The 13588-nt window shown below is 27.1% G+C and overlaps 1 protein-coding gene across 2 annotated transcripts in view; it reads right to left on the bottom strand.

Annotated features, from left to right (window-relative positions):
- The window catches only part of LOC107439276 (uncharacterized), a 288195-nt gene that overhangs the window by 38019 nt on the left and 236588 nt on the right, over nt 1-13588 (bottom strand). For both annotated transcript variants that reach the window (XM_087154669.1, XM_087154670.1), the window contains exons 15-17: nt 8578-8745; nt 4124-4266; nt 953-1082 (exon numbers count right to left, since the gene is read on the bottom strand). In XM_087154669.1, coding sequence (XP_087010795.1) covers nt 953-1082; nt 4124-4266; nt 8578-8745 — 441 coding nt within the window. The remainder of the gene's footprint in view (nt 1-952; nt 1083-4123; nt 4267-8577; nt 8746-13588) is intronic.

Raw genomic sequence — 13588 nt, 5'->3', positions numbered from 1 at the left:
ATTTTAAAAAGTTACGCTCTCAAATAAAAATTAAAAAAAACCCATATGTTTAAATAATTTAATTTTTGTTTATTAAACAATAATATCTTATTGACGATATTGTTACTTAATAAAGAAAATGACAAGTTTTGGAATTTAATGATAATTAATGGTTCTACTTCTTTTATCAATTGCCAGTTAGGAGAGTAATTTCTAACGAAAATTCTTTTTTCAGACCTTCAAAATCACACCATACTCAAGCATAATTTTAAATTAAATTATCACAAAAAAAGCAACTAAAATATTAATAAATAAAGGGGAGGATATTTTTCAGATTGCAGATTTCTCAGAAACCCGAATCCATCGAAAAAAAAAAGACATGTTTATTCAGAAAAACTACGTTTTTGGGTCTGCTTTCGTAACTTTAAGTATCATCAGCACTAATTAATTATCATATTTGAAGTTACTCTCTCAAACCATTCAAATTGAATCCTAGAACGTGAAGATCTGATCATTAGATCAAAAGTTATTCAGGGTGGTCCTTTTTTTTTGACGCACTGTACATGTGTTCTATTAATCAATTACAATCAATTAATTTGAATCAAGAACAATTTTACAAGGTAATTCAATTACCATTTTACACGGTAATTAATAAAAATTTATTCGCTCTATATCAATTAGAGAATTAATATCGAAATTAACGGTTTCTTAAACCACATGCATTAATTATATTCAGGCTTTCTATTTAAAAGTAAATTGTTTAAATATGCGATTTTATGGTGTACAATAAAAATTAATCGTTCAAATTTATTTATTCAATTTAGTAACACTACGTAAAATTTCTTCTGCCTTTTCCTAGTTAAGCAAGGGGCTAACAGTAAAGTGCATAAGAGAAAATTAAATAAATACATAGTAAATTAAATACAAGCTATTAATTAATTTACACAAGTTATTAAAAAAATGGAATTCATACCGGGAGGGCAGCCTTCTTCGCATTTTTTCCCTTGTATGCCGGGAGGGCAAGTGCATTCGCCAGTAACTGGATCACAAATTCCACCGTTCTGACATTTGCACTTCTTTGAACAATTATCTCCAAAAGTGTCCTACATGAAAATTATTGATGATAGAAAGTTTTTTCAGATGTAGTAAAAAGTAAATTTATGATTTATATAATTAATAATAATTTAAAAAAAAAAACTTAGAAGAGAAATGAGTAATAGAGGAATAAAAAAGGAGATAAACAATCATTTCTTCACATGAACTTTGTTTACATGGTCAAAGAAAATTAGAAAAAAAAAATTCTACATAAATGAGAATAAGAAGTAAAGAAAAAAAAATCATCTAATCTTTGGATTGTTTCGTATTCAGAGAATAAAGTCTAATGGTTAAGGAGTGAGGAGGATGGTTAAGGAGTTAAGTCTAAATTGTTAAGGAGATATTTAGACAAATACTGGACAAATTCGAATTTGTTAGTTCAGGTGACTAAATAAATTATGAAATATGGTGCAAAAGTGCACTTTCTCACTTTTTTTGACGTATTTGTAATACTCAAAATGAATATGTGAGATCGACTTAAGTTGGAAATAAGGGCTCTCAAGAATTTTCGCGAATTTTGTCATATTTCTATTTAAAACTAATTGCATGAATATATTTTTTAAGGAATTATCAAAGTCGATTTTTTTATGAAAGTTAATTGATGCAAAAAGCTCCTGATTAATAATAATCTGGAATATTTTTTTGATTTGATTTAATATCGAAATAAAATTTTTTTTCGATTTGATGTTTAACCAGAAATTGATTTTTTTATTTATTTTGATTTTATTTTAAACAAAAATAGATGAAAAATTTGTTCCTCATTAATCTTCATTCTGTCATTACGTCTAGCTGGTTCTCAACTGGCAGTTGCGGGAATGCTTTACTATATAAAGAAATAAATTAAATGCTAATCATAAACGTTAATTATACTTTTGGTCAAAAGAAATAAAATTGATCATAATTTTTTAATACTAACTTGAAAAGTTGATAATGTTTAAAAGAAAGAATACAGAAGTTAAAGATACAGAAATTTAAGCATATATTCCGGAATTTTCGCATAGATAAACTTTTCTTTTGCAAAATACCATTATCACTTTTTAATATCTGTTTTCTGCTTTTTTAATGTGAAATGTTTAGAAACAATTTCTTTTACACTTACACATTAAGTTTTTAAAGAAGGAAATAATTAAAAGTTAAAAAAAATGTATATTTTAAATTTTTACAAAAATTGAAAAATGTTTTTCTAAAAATAACCAGGATGTTTTTTAAAAATATTTTTGATGTGTTTATAGTTAGAATAAAAAAAAGCATTTAAACATATTTATTGCTATTATTTGTTTGACTTTTTAGTTGAGAAAGAGCCCTCGTCATTTAGCAAGTTTTATTTCCTGCTAAACTTTTTTGATACATCAATTAAATTTGGTGCTGCCATCTAGTGTTGAACTATAAAACTTAAAGAGTTTGAAAGGATTAGACATTTTTAGAAACTCAAATTGAGATGTAAAGCAATTAAAAGTAGCACGCAAATTTTTATGAAAAATGTCGTAATATGTGGAACTACACTTTCTTTGATAAATAAATTCTTTAATTTTATTCAGTTCACAATGATTTAAAAATTTAGACAAACGATTTTGAGAGAGAATAATGAAACTTATAAAAAATTTCTTTGGTGCTTATTCTATGAAATTGGAAAAAAATAAAAAAATAAAAATGGGACTGTAAAAAACGTTAATAATGGAACAGAAAAATTGTAATGATATGAATAAAAAAATATTTTTCATTAATTTAAATAATTTAAGTTTTTCTGATGAAACAAATAAGAATATCGACAATACTATTAAAACGAAAATAAGTAAATTAAGATTTTTAGTTTTTTTTAAAAAGGATATTAGTTTTTAAATCAATTATATTTCTTTTCGTAATGCAGGTTAAAAACAATCTTATATACTAAAATCTTATAGACTATAATCTTATATACTATACTTTTTTCATTATTTTGCATTAATTTAGGTCAAAATTAATGACAAATATTATATTTAGTATTTTAATAATTTATGATTATGAAATACAGCGTGAAACACCATTGTCTTTTTCTGCTTCCAAACAATAATTTATCAAACATGCACTTATTTGCAGTTATTAAGCTTTAAAAGTTATTCAGCTTTGAAATTTCTTTAATTTACAAAATTAATTATTGATTAATTTTTGAATATGAATGAAAATAAATTCAAATTATTTTCGTTGGACTTTATATTCTAGTACAAACATAATTCCGAAAATCTAACACATTTTTTAGTTGCTATTACTCCTTTTTTCTGACTGAAAAATACCAACATATATATTTTTGTTCGTATTTAGAGCATCGGAAAAAAATATATAAAAAGAACACCGGTGTCACATCTGTGTCAAAGGGATAGTTTCAAGTTATTTAATAACTGACAATATTCTGAATCAGAAAAAAATTTTTGGAAAAAAATTAAAAAAATTTTTTTTTTTAAACTTATTTAAAGGAACACAGCATGCTGTTTTTTCAGGGGTGACGCTTTGACCCCCCCCCCCCCAGGTGTACCAATGCTGATATCTAACGTTCAGCTCTGTCACAAGATCGCAATGTTAAGCTTGACTTTGATAATTAATTCTTGACTCAAATATGTAAAACTCGTTTTAAGAAACAATTATAGTTTAACTAACCGATGTTTGCGTTGCACAGAGTAAAACCACGAAACTTTTCGACGGTGAGACTGACCACCACCAGATTCGTTTACCATTGGGTACGTTTTAAATCAGCACAAAAGATTGTTCGGTTGGATGCAGCGTACAAATGAATTTGCCATATATGGATTTGGTTCGTCCGCAATAGTTCAATTCAACGGTGGAATCACAAAAGTTGACGCAATTTTACTTTGCGTTTTTCTCTTTTTAACATATAAACAGTCATCTCTAATTATACAATAGCTTCACAATTTCAGAAATACTGTGAAAATTTCTGCATTTTTATGTTTTTTTTTCTTTTCGAAATTAAAACATCACGCAACCGAAGACAACAATTCAGTAGACATTTATTTGTTAACATAATTATTAATTTTAAGTATTTCTTCAAATGACTTACCTTTGGACAAGTTTCATTGCATAACAATCCTGTAAATCCTGGTTGGCATGTGCAGCTTAGTGCTCTAATGTCACATTTTCCCCCATTTTGGCAATCATCACAGTTGTATATACAATTAGGTCCAAAAGTACCTCGAATGCATGCTGTAATTTTAATATATGTACAAAATAATGTTTTTGAAAATTGAAATAATATAATGTTAAGTTATAAAAATAAAATGCAAAATCAGTTCCTTAAACATTGTATTCAAATTATACATATCATACTTTATGTTTTTATATATACATATAGACACATATATTATACCGAGTTTTACTTAAAAATTTCCAAAAAAGCTGTCAAAAATGCAAGTAACATAGTGTAACAAAGCAAAAAATAATTTAAGATTTATTGATTTAAGCTTTTCAAGAAAATAATAAATATAAATTTTTATTTATGGTATGAAAGATTTCATAGTTTCTAGTTTCATTTGGCAAAAATTCATAAAGTCATTCACAAATAGCAAAATTCATATATTAAAAATATTTCATTATTTAAAATATTCAATATTAGTATTTCTTTTATTTATTAAAAATATTTAAATATTATTAATAATATGTTGTTAACTATAATCATTTGACAACACACCTTTTCTTATTTTTGTTAGTAAGAAGTAAAAAAATCTGAAATTATTCCGCATATAATAGAGTACTCGAAATTTATAGGTTCAAAAACAGAAAAAAAGCTTTAAAATATCGCAGTAATAATGAACCTAAAGTAATCCACATATACCACAGTTGAAATCACTCAACAATTTATCATAATACATATTTTGAAAACATATTTATTATTGTAAATATATACTAGCCACGTTTCCAAAAATATAATAAAAATTTTCACTTTTTGAAAATTACAACGACAGACTTAGCACAAATCTACAAATGAAGTACGTTAACCAGCTAAGATTATATTTGCGCCACATCACGGACTATTTTTTGGCAAAATTTATGAGCATAGCTGTTCAAAAGAGTTCATAATTTCTTTACATCATTATAGTTAGAGTAAATTCGTTTACACGTGAATCATTATATTGATAAGCCACGTTTTCAACTTGTTCAAGAGAAAGAACATGATGATTTTTATATAAGAGGTTTATGTGTTGTTTTTTCTTTGAACACTAGTTATATTGATAAAAAAATATATTATAATACTAACATACGAATTATTATAATTAGACTAATAAACGAAATTGTAATAATTATTTTAATTACATACTAATTGTATTTTAATAATATTTAAAATATTTTTGCTTTTTGCAAATTACAGAGACAGATATGGAGCAAACCAGCCAGGAAGATATTGGCGCCACTCCAGGAGAATTCGTAAAATCAAACTGATAGAGAGAATTGTTATTCAGAAGAGTACAAAGCTTTTGATTTCTTCGCACCACTATTATTAGAGTAAAGTATGTCTACACATGAGTTGTACATTTAAAAAAAATGGAAATTAAGATTTTATATGAGTTTATTATTTTATTCTAACTATTGTTTCATTTTCGGAGAACATTTTAAAAAGTAAATTCAAACAAAAAAAAAACCAATTAAGAAATGGTGATGGTATTTTTGAGTATTGAACATCATTACATAAAAATGACTTATTTATTTACACTTAATTTAAAACCACGTTAAAGCATTAATTTAAAGTAACATAAACAAAAAAGCTAAAAATGTTAAACTAAAAAGTTAAAAATAATTCTCATTTCATAATACTATTTTTTAAAAAAAAGTTATGATATTCGGCACAAAAGTTACAGTTTCTTGAAGCATCTTTTGAGCATCCTGAGAGCAAGCAATGAAATATTTTCTTTTAAAGTGGTCTAGCATGAAAGAATTGAAGGAGCAAAAACAGTATGGTTTAAGCTTCTCGAAAGTTCAATAGAGCTGAAGATTAAAAGAATGGAAAAAAAAGTAAATAATATTTTTACTAAAAAATGATGGAATCAATACGGCAAACGGAAAGAAATATTTTTGTAAAGAGCAGCATGTGCATGAAAGCATTCTGGAAAATCTAATAAAACCACATGAACGATGCCATTCTTATTACGTGAAAGAGCAAAAAATTTAGCGAAAAAAGTTTAGAAATTATTCTAATGGAAAGAATTTTTTATTTCAAAAAAGAAGAGCACTATGTCAAATATTGGATACTATTGATATTTTTTGAAATGAAAAAGTTTTCTTAGTACTTAGAATACACTCACGCGCTTTTATTTCAAGGCCAGAAACTGAGAAAATGTTTAGTCTGAAATATATCTTGAGAAAAAAATAATATTTTTCTGAATAAAAATAGATACTTAGGTTTGTATTAAAAAATGTTTTGGGCCCAAAAAATATTTGCAGGTGAAGAATTTCTTTCTAAAATGTACTTTGTTTTTTATGTTTTATGTTAACAAGTTTGTGTTAATGAATATTTTATTCTTAAATGTTTTTTTAAAATTGCAGTATTTTTAACGGGTTTTTAGTTATTTTACGGGTTTACATTTTACAATTTATTTATCGCTAATAATTTTAAGATTTAAAAATTAGTTGTTTTTTTTAAAGCACAAATTACTACATTCTGATGAAGTTCAGTAACTAAAAACAAATCCCCAAATCGCTATGAGTAAAAGTGTGTATCTACACACTAAAAAAATAAGCATCAAAAGTAAGCTTAGTCTTTAAAAAATATTATTTTAAGCAATCTTTACACAATAAAATAAGTGAAGATTCTTTACAAACATAATGACTAGAATCGCAAATATTAATATCGTAAATGATATTTACCAAATTAATATCGCTACCAATACGCTTTTCATAATAATATTTTTAACATTTAAAATAAATAATCCTATTTAAAAACTTTCGGAATTTAAGTAGGTATGCAAAACAATTTAATGTTACTGCTTAAACAGGTTCAATGCTATTGTAAAAATTGTAATTTAGTAACTAAAGGACTTAACCTATTTTTTCTAACACAAATCTTTATAAAAGAAATCTATCTCTGCTAAACCAGTTACTTACTAATAAAGCTCTACAACCCGCTGTGTGCCTTGGCTTGCCGAACAATATCGTTCTATACTTTTTATTTTTGGATTTCAACTTCCAGTTTTTCACCTTCAAGGTGGTTTTTTCAGAGTCCAAGCGTCTCTTTTTCGGTCTTTTCCAAGATCTCAAGTTCAAAGATTTCCAATTTAAAAGTTTTCTTAGATTTCTATTATCATTAAATCTTTCAATGTTCCACAGTCATGCTAAACAACTGGATTTAATAAACAGAATTAGGTTTTTTCGTTTATTAAATGGTCAAGTTTACTATTGTTTCTCATTCTTCACTGTGTATTATTTACTTTAATTGGTCCAAAATTTTCCTTTTTAAGATTGGTAGATATAAGATTTGTCTTTAACTGTTAGAGTCCAAGTTTCACTGCCATAAGTAACTAAACTATAGATCTCATAACAGTTTTATAAATCTTTAACTTAATTTTCTTTGGAAGAAGTTAGTTCTTGAACAAGTATTGGTATAAAAAACGTTTCCTGTTTGTATCCTGGAGTTAGTTTCTTCTGAAATATTGTTACTATCATCGATAATTGCACTAAAGTAGGTGAAACTGGAAACTCTTTCAAACTTTTAGTTTCCTACGGCAAGCGCTGATAGAATAGTGGTAGATTTTGTTTGTGCCATACATTTTGTCTTTTGTTCTTTCATAATGAGGCCTACTTCATTTACTACTTTTATAAGATGATTAGTAAAGGAATTTGAAGCAATTCTACTTCTACTTAAAATGACGATATCATTAGCAGAAGTAAAATCACTGATTATAATTTATTTAATTATAATTAAAAATAATCTTTCGCCACTTACATTAAATCAAACAGCAAAAGGGAATATAAAAATAGAAAAATTTTGCCACCTAATCTAAAATCGCAAATAACATCAACGACACCTGTGGTGACAATATAATAAAGTTGCAAAGACTGACCCCATTGTTTTATATGAAGAATTTCTCAAACGAAAATGTGAAAATTGTAACCAAATAAAATTTATTACGCATTTATTTTCTCTCGTTTGATCAACAAGAAAAGAACAGAGCTTACAAGAACTTATAGTGCCTGATTTCAAGCCCTTCTAGTGCTAAGTATTGTCGAAAATCTTGATCCAAAAGAGGTACTACTGTCAGTGGTGTGACTTGATAACGCAATCTTGGTGATAAACAGAACTTACAAGAACTTACAGAACTAAAAAAAGAGAACTTGCAAGAACTTACAGTGTCTGATTTCTAGCCCTTCTAGTGCTAAGTATTGTCGAAAATCTTGATCCAAAAGAGGTACTACTGTCAGTGGTGTGACTTGATAACGCAATCTTGGTTATAAACAGAACTTACAAGAAATTACAGAACTAAAAGAACAGAACTTACAAGAGCTTACAGTTAAACAAGAACTTACAGTGTCTGATTTCTAGCCCTTCTAGTGCTAAATATTGCCGAAAATCTTGATCCAAAAGAGGTACTACTGTCGGTGGTGTGACTTGATAACGCAATCTTGGTGATGATACAGGTGGTGTGTCAGATCTACTATTAGATGTTTCTATTAGTATTGCTTGTCTTGGAGATGCTAAAAATGAGAAAATAATTTTTCAATTAGGAATTTTTGGAGAAACGGTAACGTGAAATTAAGCAATAGGGTGCTTCAATATTTTAAAGCATTCAACTACAAGTTTTAAAGTTTAGAATATGGTTTGGCGATGATAAATTAAACCCTCGTGATGAATGTGTTTCTTATACCCTATCTTTGGTACCTATTTTCATAAACCTTACGAAAATAAATTAACAATGACCAGCAGGGTTAAAAAGTTTCACAGCTGAATACTTTAAACACCAAAATTCAAAATAAAAATTACAAATTCGTAATATAAAGTTATATTTAAGTCAACTAAAACTGCAACAAGCCTATAAGCAATCATTTCTGATTAGCCCGATCAGCGCAATTAAGTTGTCTTCTGAAATTTAAACCTAGTAGCAACAATTGTTGTCCTGTTCAATAGGGTTATTTAAAACTGGCCTTAAAGTTTTAAACGAATTAGCAACACTGGGGTACTTTTAACTGCTTTAACCAATAGAAATTAGTACTTTGATGTAACATAACATGTTAACATCTTTACATTTGTCTGATTTGACAACTTTTTTAACCTTTTTTCTTAGAATACATTTACTAAACGGGATTCATTGCCTCTAATTAGTTCTACATAGCTTTTGATAGTATTAAAATATTCAGTGTAAAAATTGGAAAATAAATATAAAATCAAAGCTGCCAACCTGGAAGTTTTAGATCTTCCATGAATGATCGTCCTTAATATATATTTGTAGAATTCTTATCAAAAACAGGGTGTTTAGCAATGCTAACTCTTAATATGTATTTTTTTAGTTATTATCAAAAATGAAGTAAAAAAATAAGCTTGTAGCATCAATTAATAGTTTATCCAAGGAAAAGAAGCAAACTAAAGCATTTTTAAATCTACCTGATTAAGACGTTATTTAATCATAGAAACCAGTTTGATTGCCATATAAAATAGAGGGGAGGAGAAAGGTGATTATTAAAGAAAATTTCAACTATCAGCAGGTATTTAATTATATATATATATATATATATATATATATATATATATATATATATATATATATATATATATATATATATATATATATATATATATATATATATATATATATAGTAACTTTAATATATTTAAATGTCATGGTGGACAAAACTACTTAAAATTTAAATTTAAAACAAATATTGCAACCATATTAAATATTTGGGAAAAATCTCCGGTCAAAAATCGGAGGAGAGCACAGGTTTAGAATGAGTTTAAAAGTTTTGATATCTGGAAAAAGTTATTTAAAATTGATTTGTAATGCATTATACTAAAACAAATATATACATTTACATTTAGATGCATATTCATTTGTTATTTACGAAATGATCTTTTGAAGAGAATTTCCTCAGAGAATATAATAAGTGGATAGTAGAATGCTTAAAGTAATAAGGTAAGTAAATAAAAATGAGATATGACATTATACGGAAGAGAATAGATTACTTTCTGAAAGAATAAAGCTAGTAGCTAAATAACAATTCTCTGAAGAGAATAGAATGAAAGTGATTACTTGGATGTAAAAAGATGAAATAGAACGAGCTTTTTAAACATCTAGTTACAATGAAAAATTTAATTACTTTCCATGTTTAAAAAAATCTTAGAAATAAAATGGTGCAAACAAAAATTTTATTTTTACAGAAATAAAGAAATTAGCAGCGTTTTTGGAATTTTTTCCACTGCATAGTATTCAAAGTTAGTTTTGCGAAATTTTAGTACGTTATTCGCATTTTAAGAAAAGCATGAATACGTGATTTTAAAAATGATTTAATTGGCTTCGAAATATCTCGTGGAGCTTACGATTTTCCCAAATTGATATTACGTTAACACATTTAATTTGATTTTGTAAGTTACGTTCAATTAAAGTTCTACTTTTGATTTTAAAATGTGAGAGTAGCAATTATATCTCAGAAAACGTATCTGATTTAAATGGCACAGAGAAATAGGAAACAAAGTTACGTAATTTGCAAAAATAAACATAAGAATAATTTTCTTTAAAGAAAGTGCATGCATACAGTGCAAGTTCTATGAAAACATAAATTGAATGTATATAGTATGCCATTTATGTTTTCATAGAAAAATGTTACAGACTATCTATTTCGTTGAGAAGATACCGAAAAGTTGATTTTCCATCGGTTTTCACTTCCTAATAGTTAGTAAGAGAAATCCTGGAATATGTGGTGTCAACTTCAAGATTGAAAGACACAATATGGGACATTTCGTAAAGAAAACATAAATGGCATTCTGTATGCATGAATGTTCAGCAAAGAAATTTTAATAAATAAATAGTAATTTGATTACATTCAATAATTCAAATTTTATTCTGTAAGCGACAGGAACACAAAATTTTATTTAATTGCATGTCTTTGAAAAATTCTGTATAAGGAAAAAATTGTAATAAATTTTAAGAATAAATATTTATAATTATCATTATGATCTATTTTGTGTTTTTATTAAAATTGAAACATGTTTCGTGCCTGCCTCAAACTTGGTAATTAAAGACCGCTCGAAAAGTTACATCTGTAATATACCCAACCACCTCGACCTCGACATTTATGCGTCTATTTTCTTAATAAATACGTATTTCTAGCTGCATCTACTTTTATAAACATTCCTTTCAAGCTGTGTCCGTTTTCTTTAACACGCGTTTTGAAAAGTGTCCATTTCCTTTAACACGCGTTTCGAGCTCTGTCCATTTTCTTTCACACGCATTTCGAACTGTTGCTGATTAAAAAACTCACTGACTAGTTTTAATAAACTTAAGGAATTTTTAAAGTGCTCTGTATTTTAGTGTTTTTTATTTTCTGTATTATTTTAGCAGTGCTTACAAACTCTGTTTTTTTAAATATAAATTGAGAGAAGTAGAACAAAACATCGTAAATTAATATCAGCGTCAAAACTATTAATAAATAAGAAAATATTACATTTATACACATAAATCACATAAAAAACATTGTTTTCAAAAGAGCTCTTGAAAAGGTCTCTAAAGTTTAGAATATATATTGATTTGATGCTGTATATACTATCACGAAATGAGATATATGTATATCATCACCCGTTTTGACATACGCAGAAGGTATGATATTGTGACATGAATTTTTTACTAGCACATCCTTTCTAGAAACTAGTCATTCTTCAAAGAAATACTTTCCATCTCAATAAAAGATGTATAGAACTTGGAAAATATGAATTTATTATGCATGCTTACAGAAATTCGAGAGAGAGTACAGGGAAAGAAAAGCAGCATAATATTTTTTATGCCTGGCAAACAGGGAAAAGTATAGTAAAGTAAAATGATTCGATTGCAATATTTATTTAAATAATTTGTTTTCTAATAATTTCCCACTCTTAATCTAAATCCCTGTTTCATAGTTAAATTTCAGGTAGCCATTAAAAAGTTTTAACTCTGGGGCCGGGATAGCTTGGTTGTTGGGGCGTTGGGCTTATGTTCGAGGGGCCGAAGACTCCCCGTTTAGTAAATGGTTACTGATGCTCGTTAAATCTGTAGGGTCACAAAGTCCTCCATGCTCTCATAGCAAATCATACCTCATCGTATAGGAGATTTATCGTTCGTTGGTTCAGGCCAAAATTACGATCTGAGGATAAATGAATGGATATACGAATGGGTCCCCCTATAAACGGGTTGGGACGTGTGTGTGGCTAAAGTTGCATTTTTTGCCATAGAAGGAGCCACTGACAAACAAGAAACACACCCTCTGTCTTGGTTTTACCAAGGACGCAAGCAGACTTGCCGGTATTGGTAATTGGCATTAGAAACAACAAAAACACGTTTTAACTGTAAGCATTTTTTAGTTAAGACAATAATTAAACAACAAAAATAGCTAAACTAGCTTACATTATGCTTTTTTTAATCTTAAAGTCTCTTTCTAGAAATATTTAACATTGAAAATTAAGGACTACAGCCAAATGATATATCAAATAATAAGGTTGGTTAACTAATTAGACTTGTTAAATAATTAGAATGGTTAAAATATAACATGGTGCTAGAAATTAATTTTACTCAATATTAACTTTGCTTGCTAAATTTTAGCTCGTGATAAATGATACAGTATCGAAATTTAAGTTAATTGTATACATGATTAACGTAACTCATTCCAGAATAGCGATACCGATATTTTACAGATATAGGGGATTTTGAAAAAATTCTTGCGGATTTAAAAACTATCATTTTTTCACCAAGCAGACAATATTTTGAAAAAGTCGCCAAATTGCTTCGCTAAATAAATATACTATTTCTCCTATAATCAATGTAATTTTAAGTACTCAATAACGAGTTAAATATATAAAACAACGATAGAACTCAGAAAAAAGTCACAATTGACAAATACTTACAATTATTGAAAAAAAAATCATTTGAAAAAATAAAACAGTGGACAAAGAGCGTAGTTTTCTTAATCAGTTTATGATACTGAAAAAATTGCTTAGAATAACTGGCATCAATAATTTCATTATGCTTTCCAAGAAAGTTGCAGAAGAATAGTATAGAAAGTAGTTGATTAAGAAGTTTATAAAATAAAACTGATTTTAGTAAAGATCTTACTAATACGAGTATATTGGATATGGTCCTGTGATCTTCAAAAAATATTATTTTCTTTAAAATGTCTTCATTGGATTTCAAAGATTCGATGTGTTTTTTTTTCTCGAAATCTTGAACAAGACTTCGGAAAAAAGTTTTGAGCTAGTTGTTTAATTTTGGACAAGAATTATAAAAAAGTAAGTTTAATTAACATTGAACAATAACTCTAAAAAAGTTTGATAAATCATTTAGATTTAAACAAGAATTCT

This window comes from Parasteatoda tepidariorum, chromosome 11, assembly GCF_982258835.1.
Source record: "Parasteatoda tepidariorum strain Cologne lab strain chromosome 11, Ptep-v5.0, whole genome shotgun sequence".
Classification (NCBI taxonomy): domain Eukaryota; kingdom Metazoa; phylum Arthropoda; class Arachnida; order Araneae; family Theridiidae; genus Parasteatoda; species Parasteatoda tepidariorum.
Note: the sequence above shows the minus strand (reverse complement) of the source record. Positions and strands in the feature narration are given on the sequence as shown.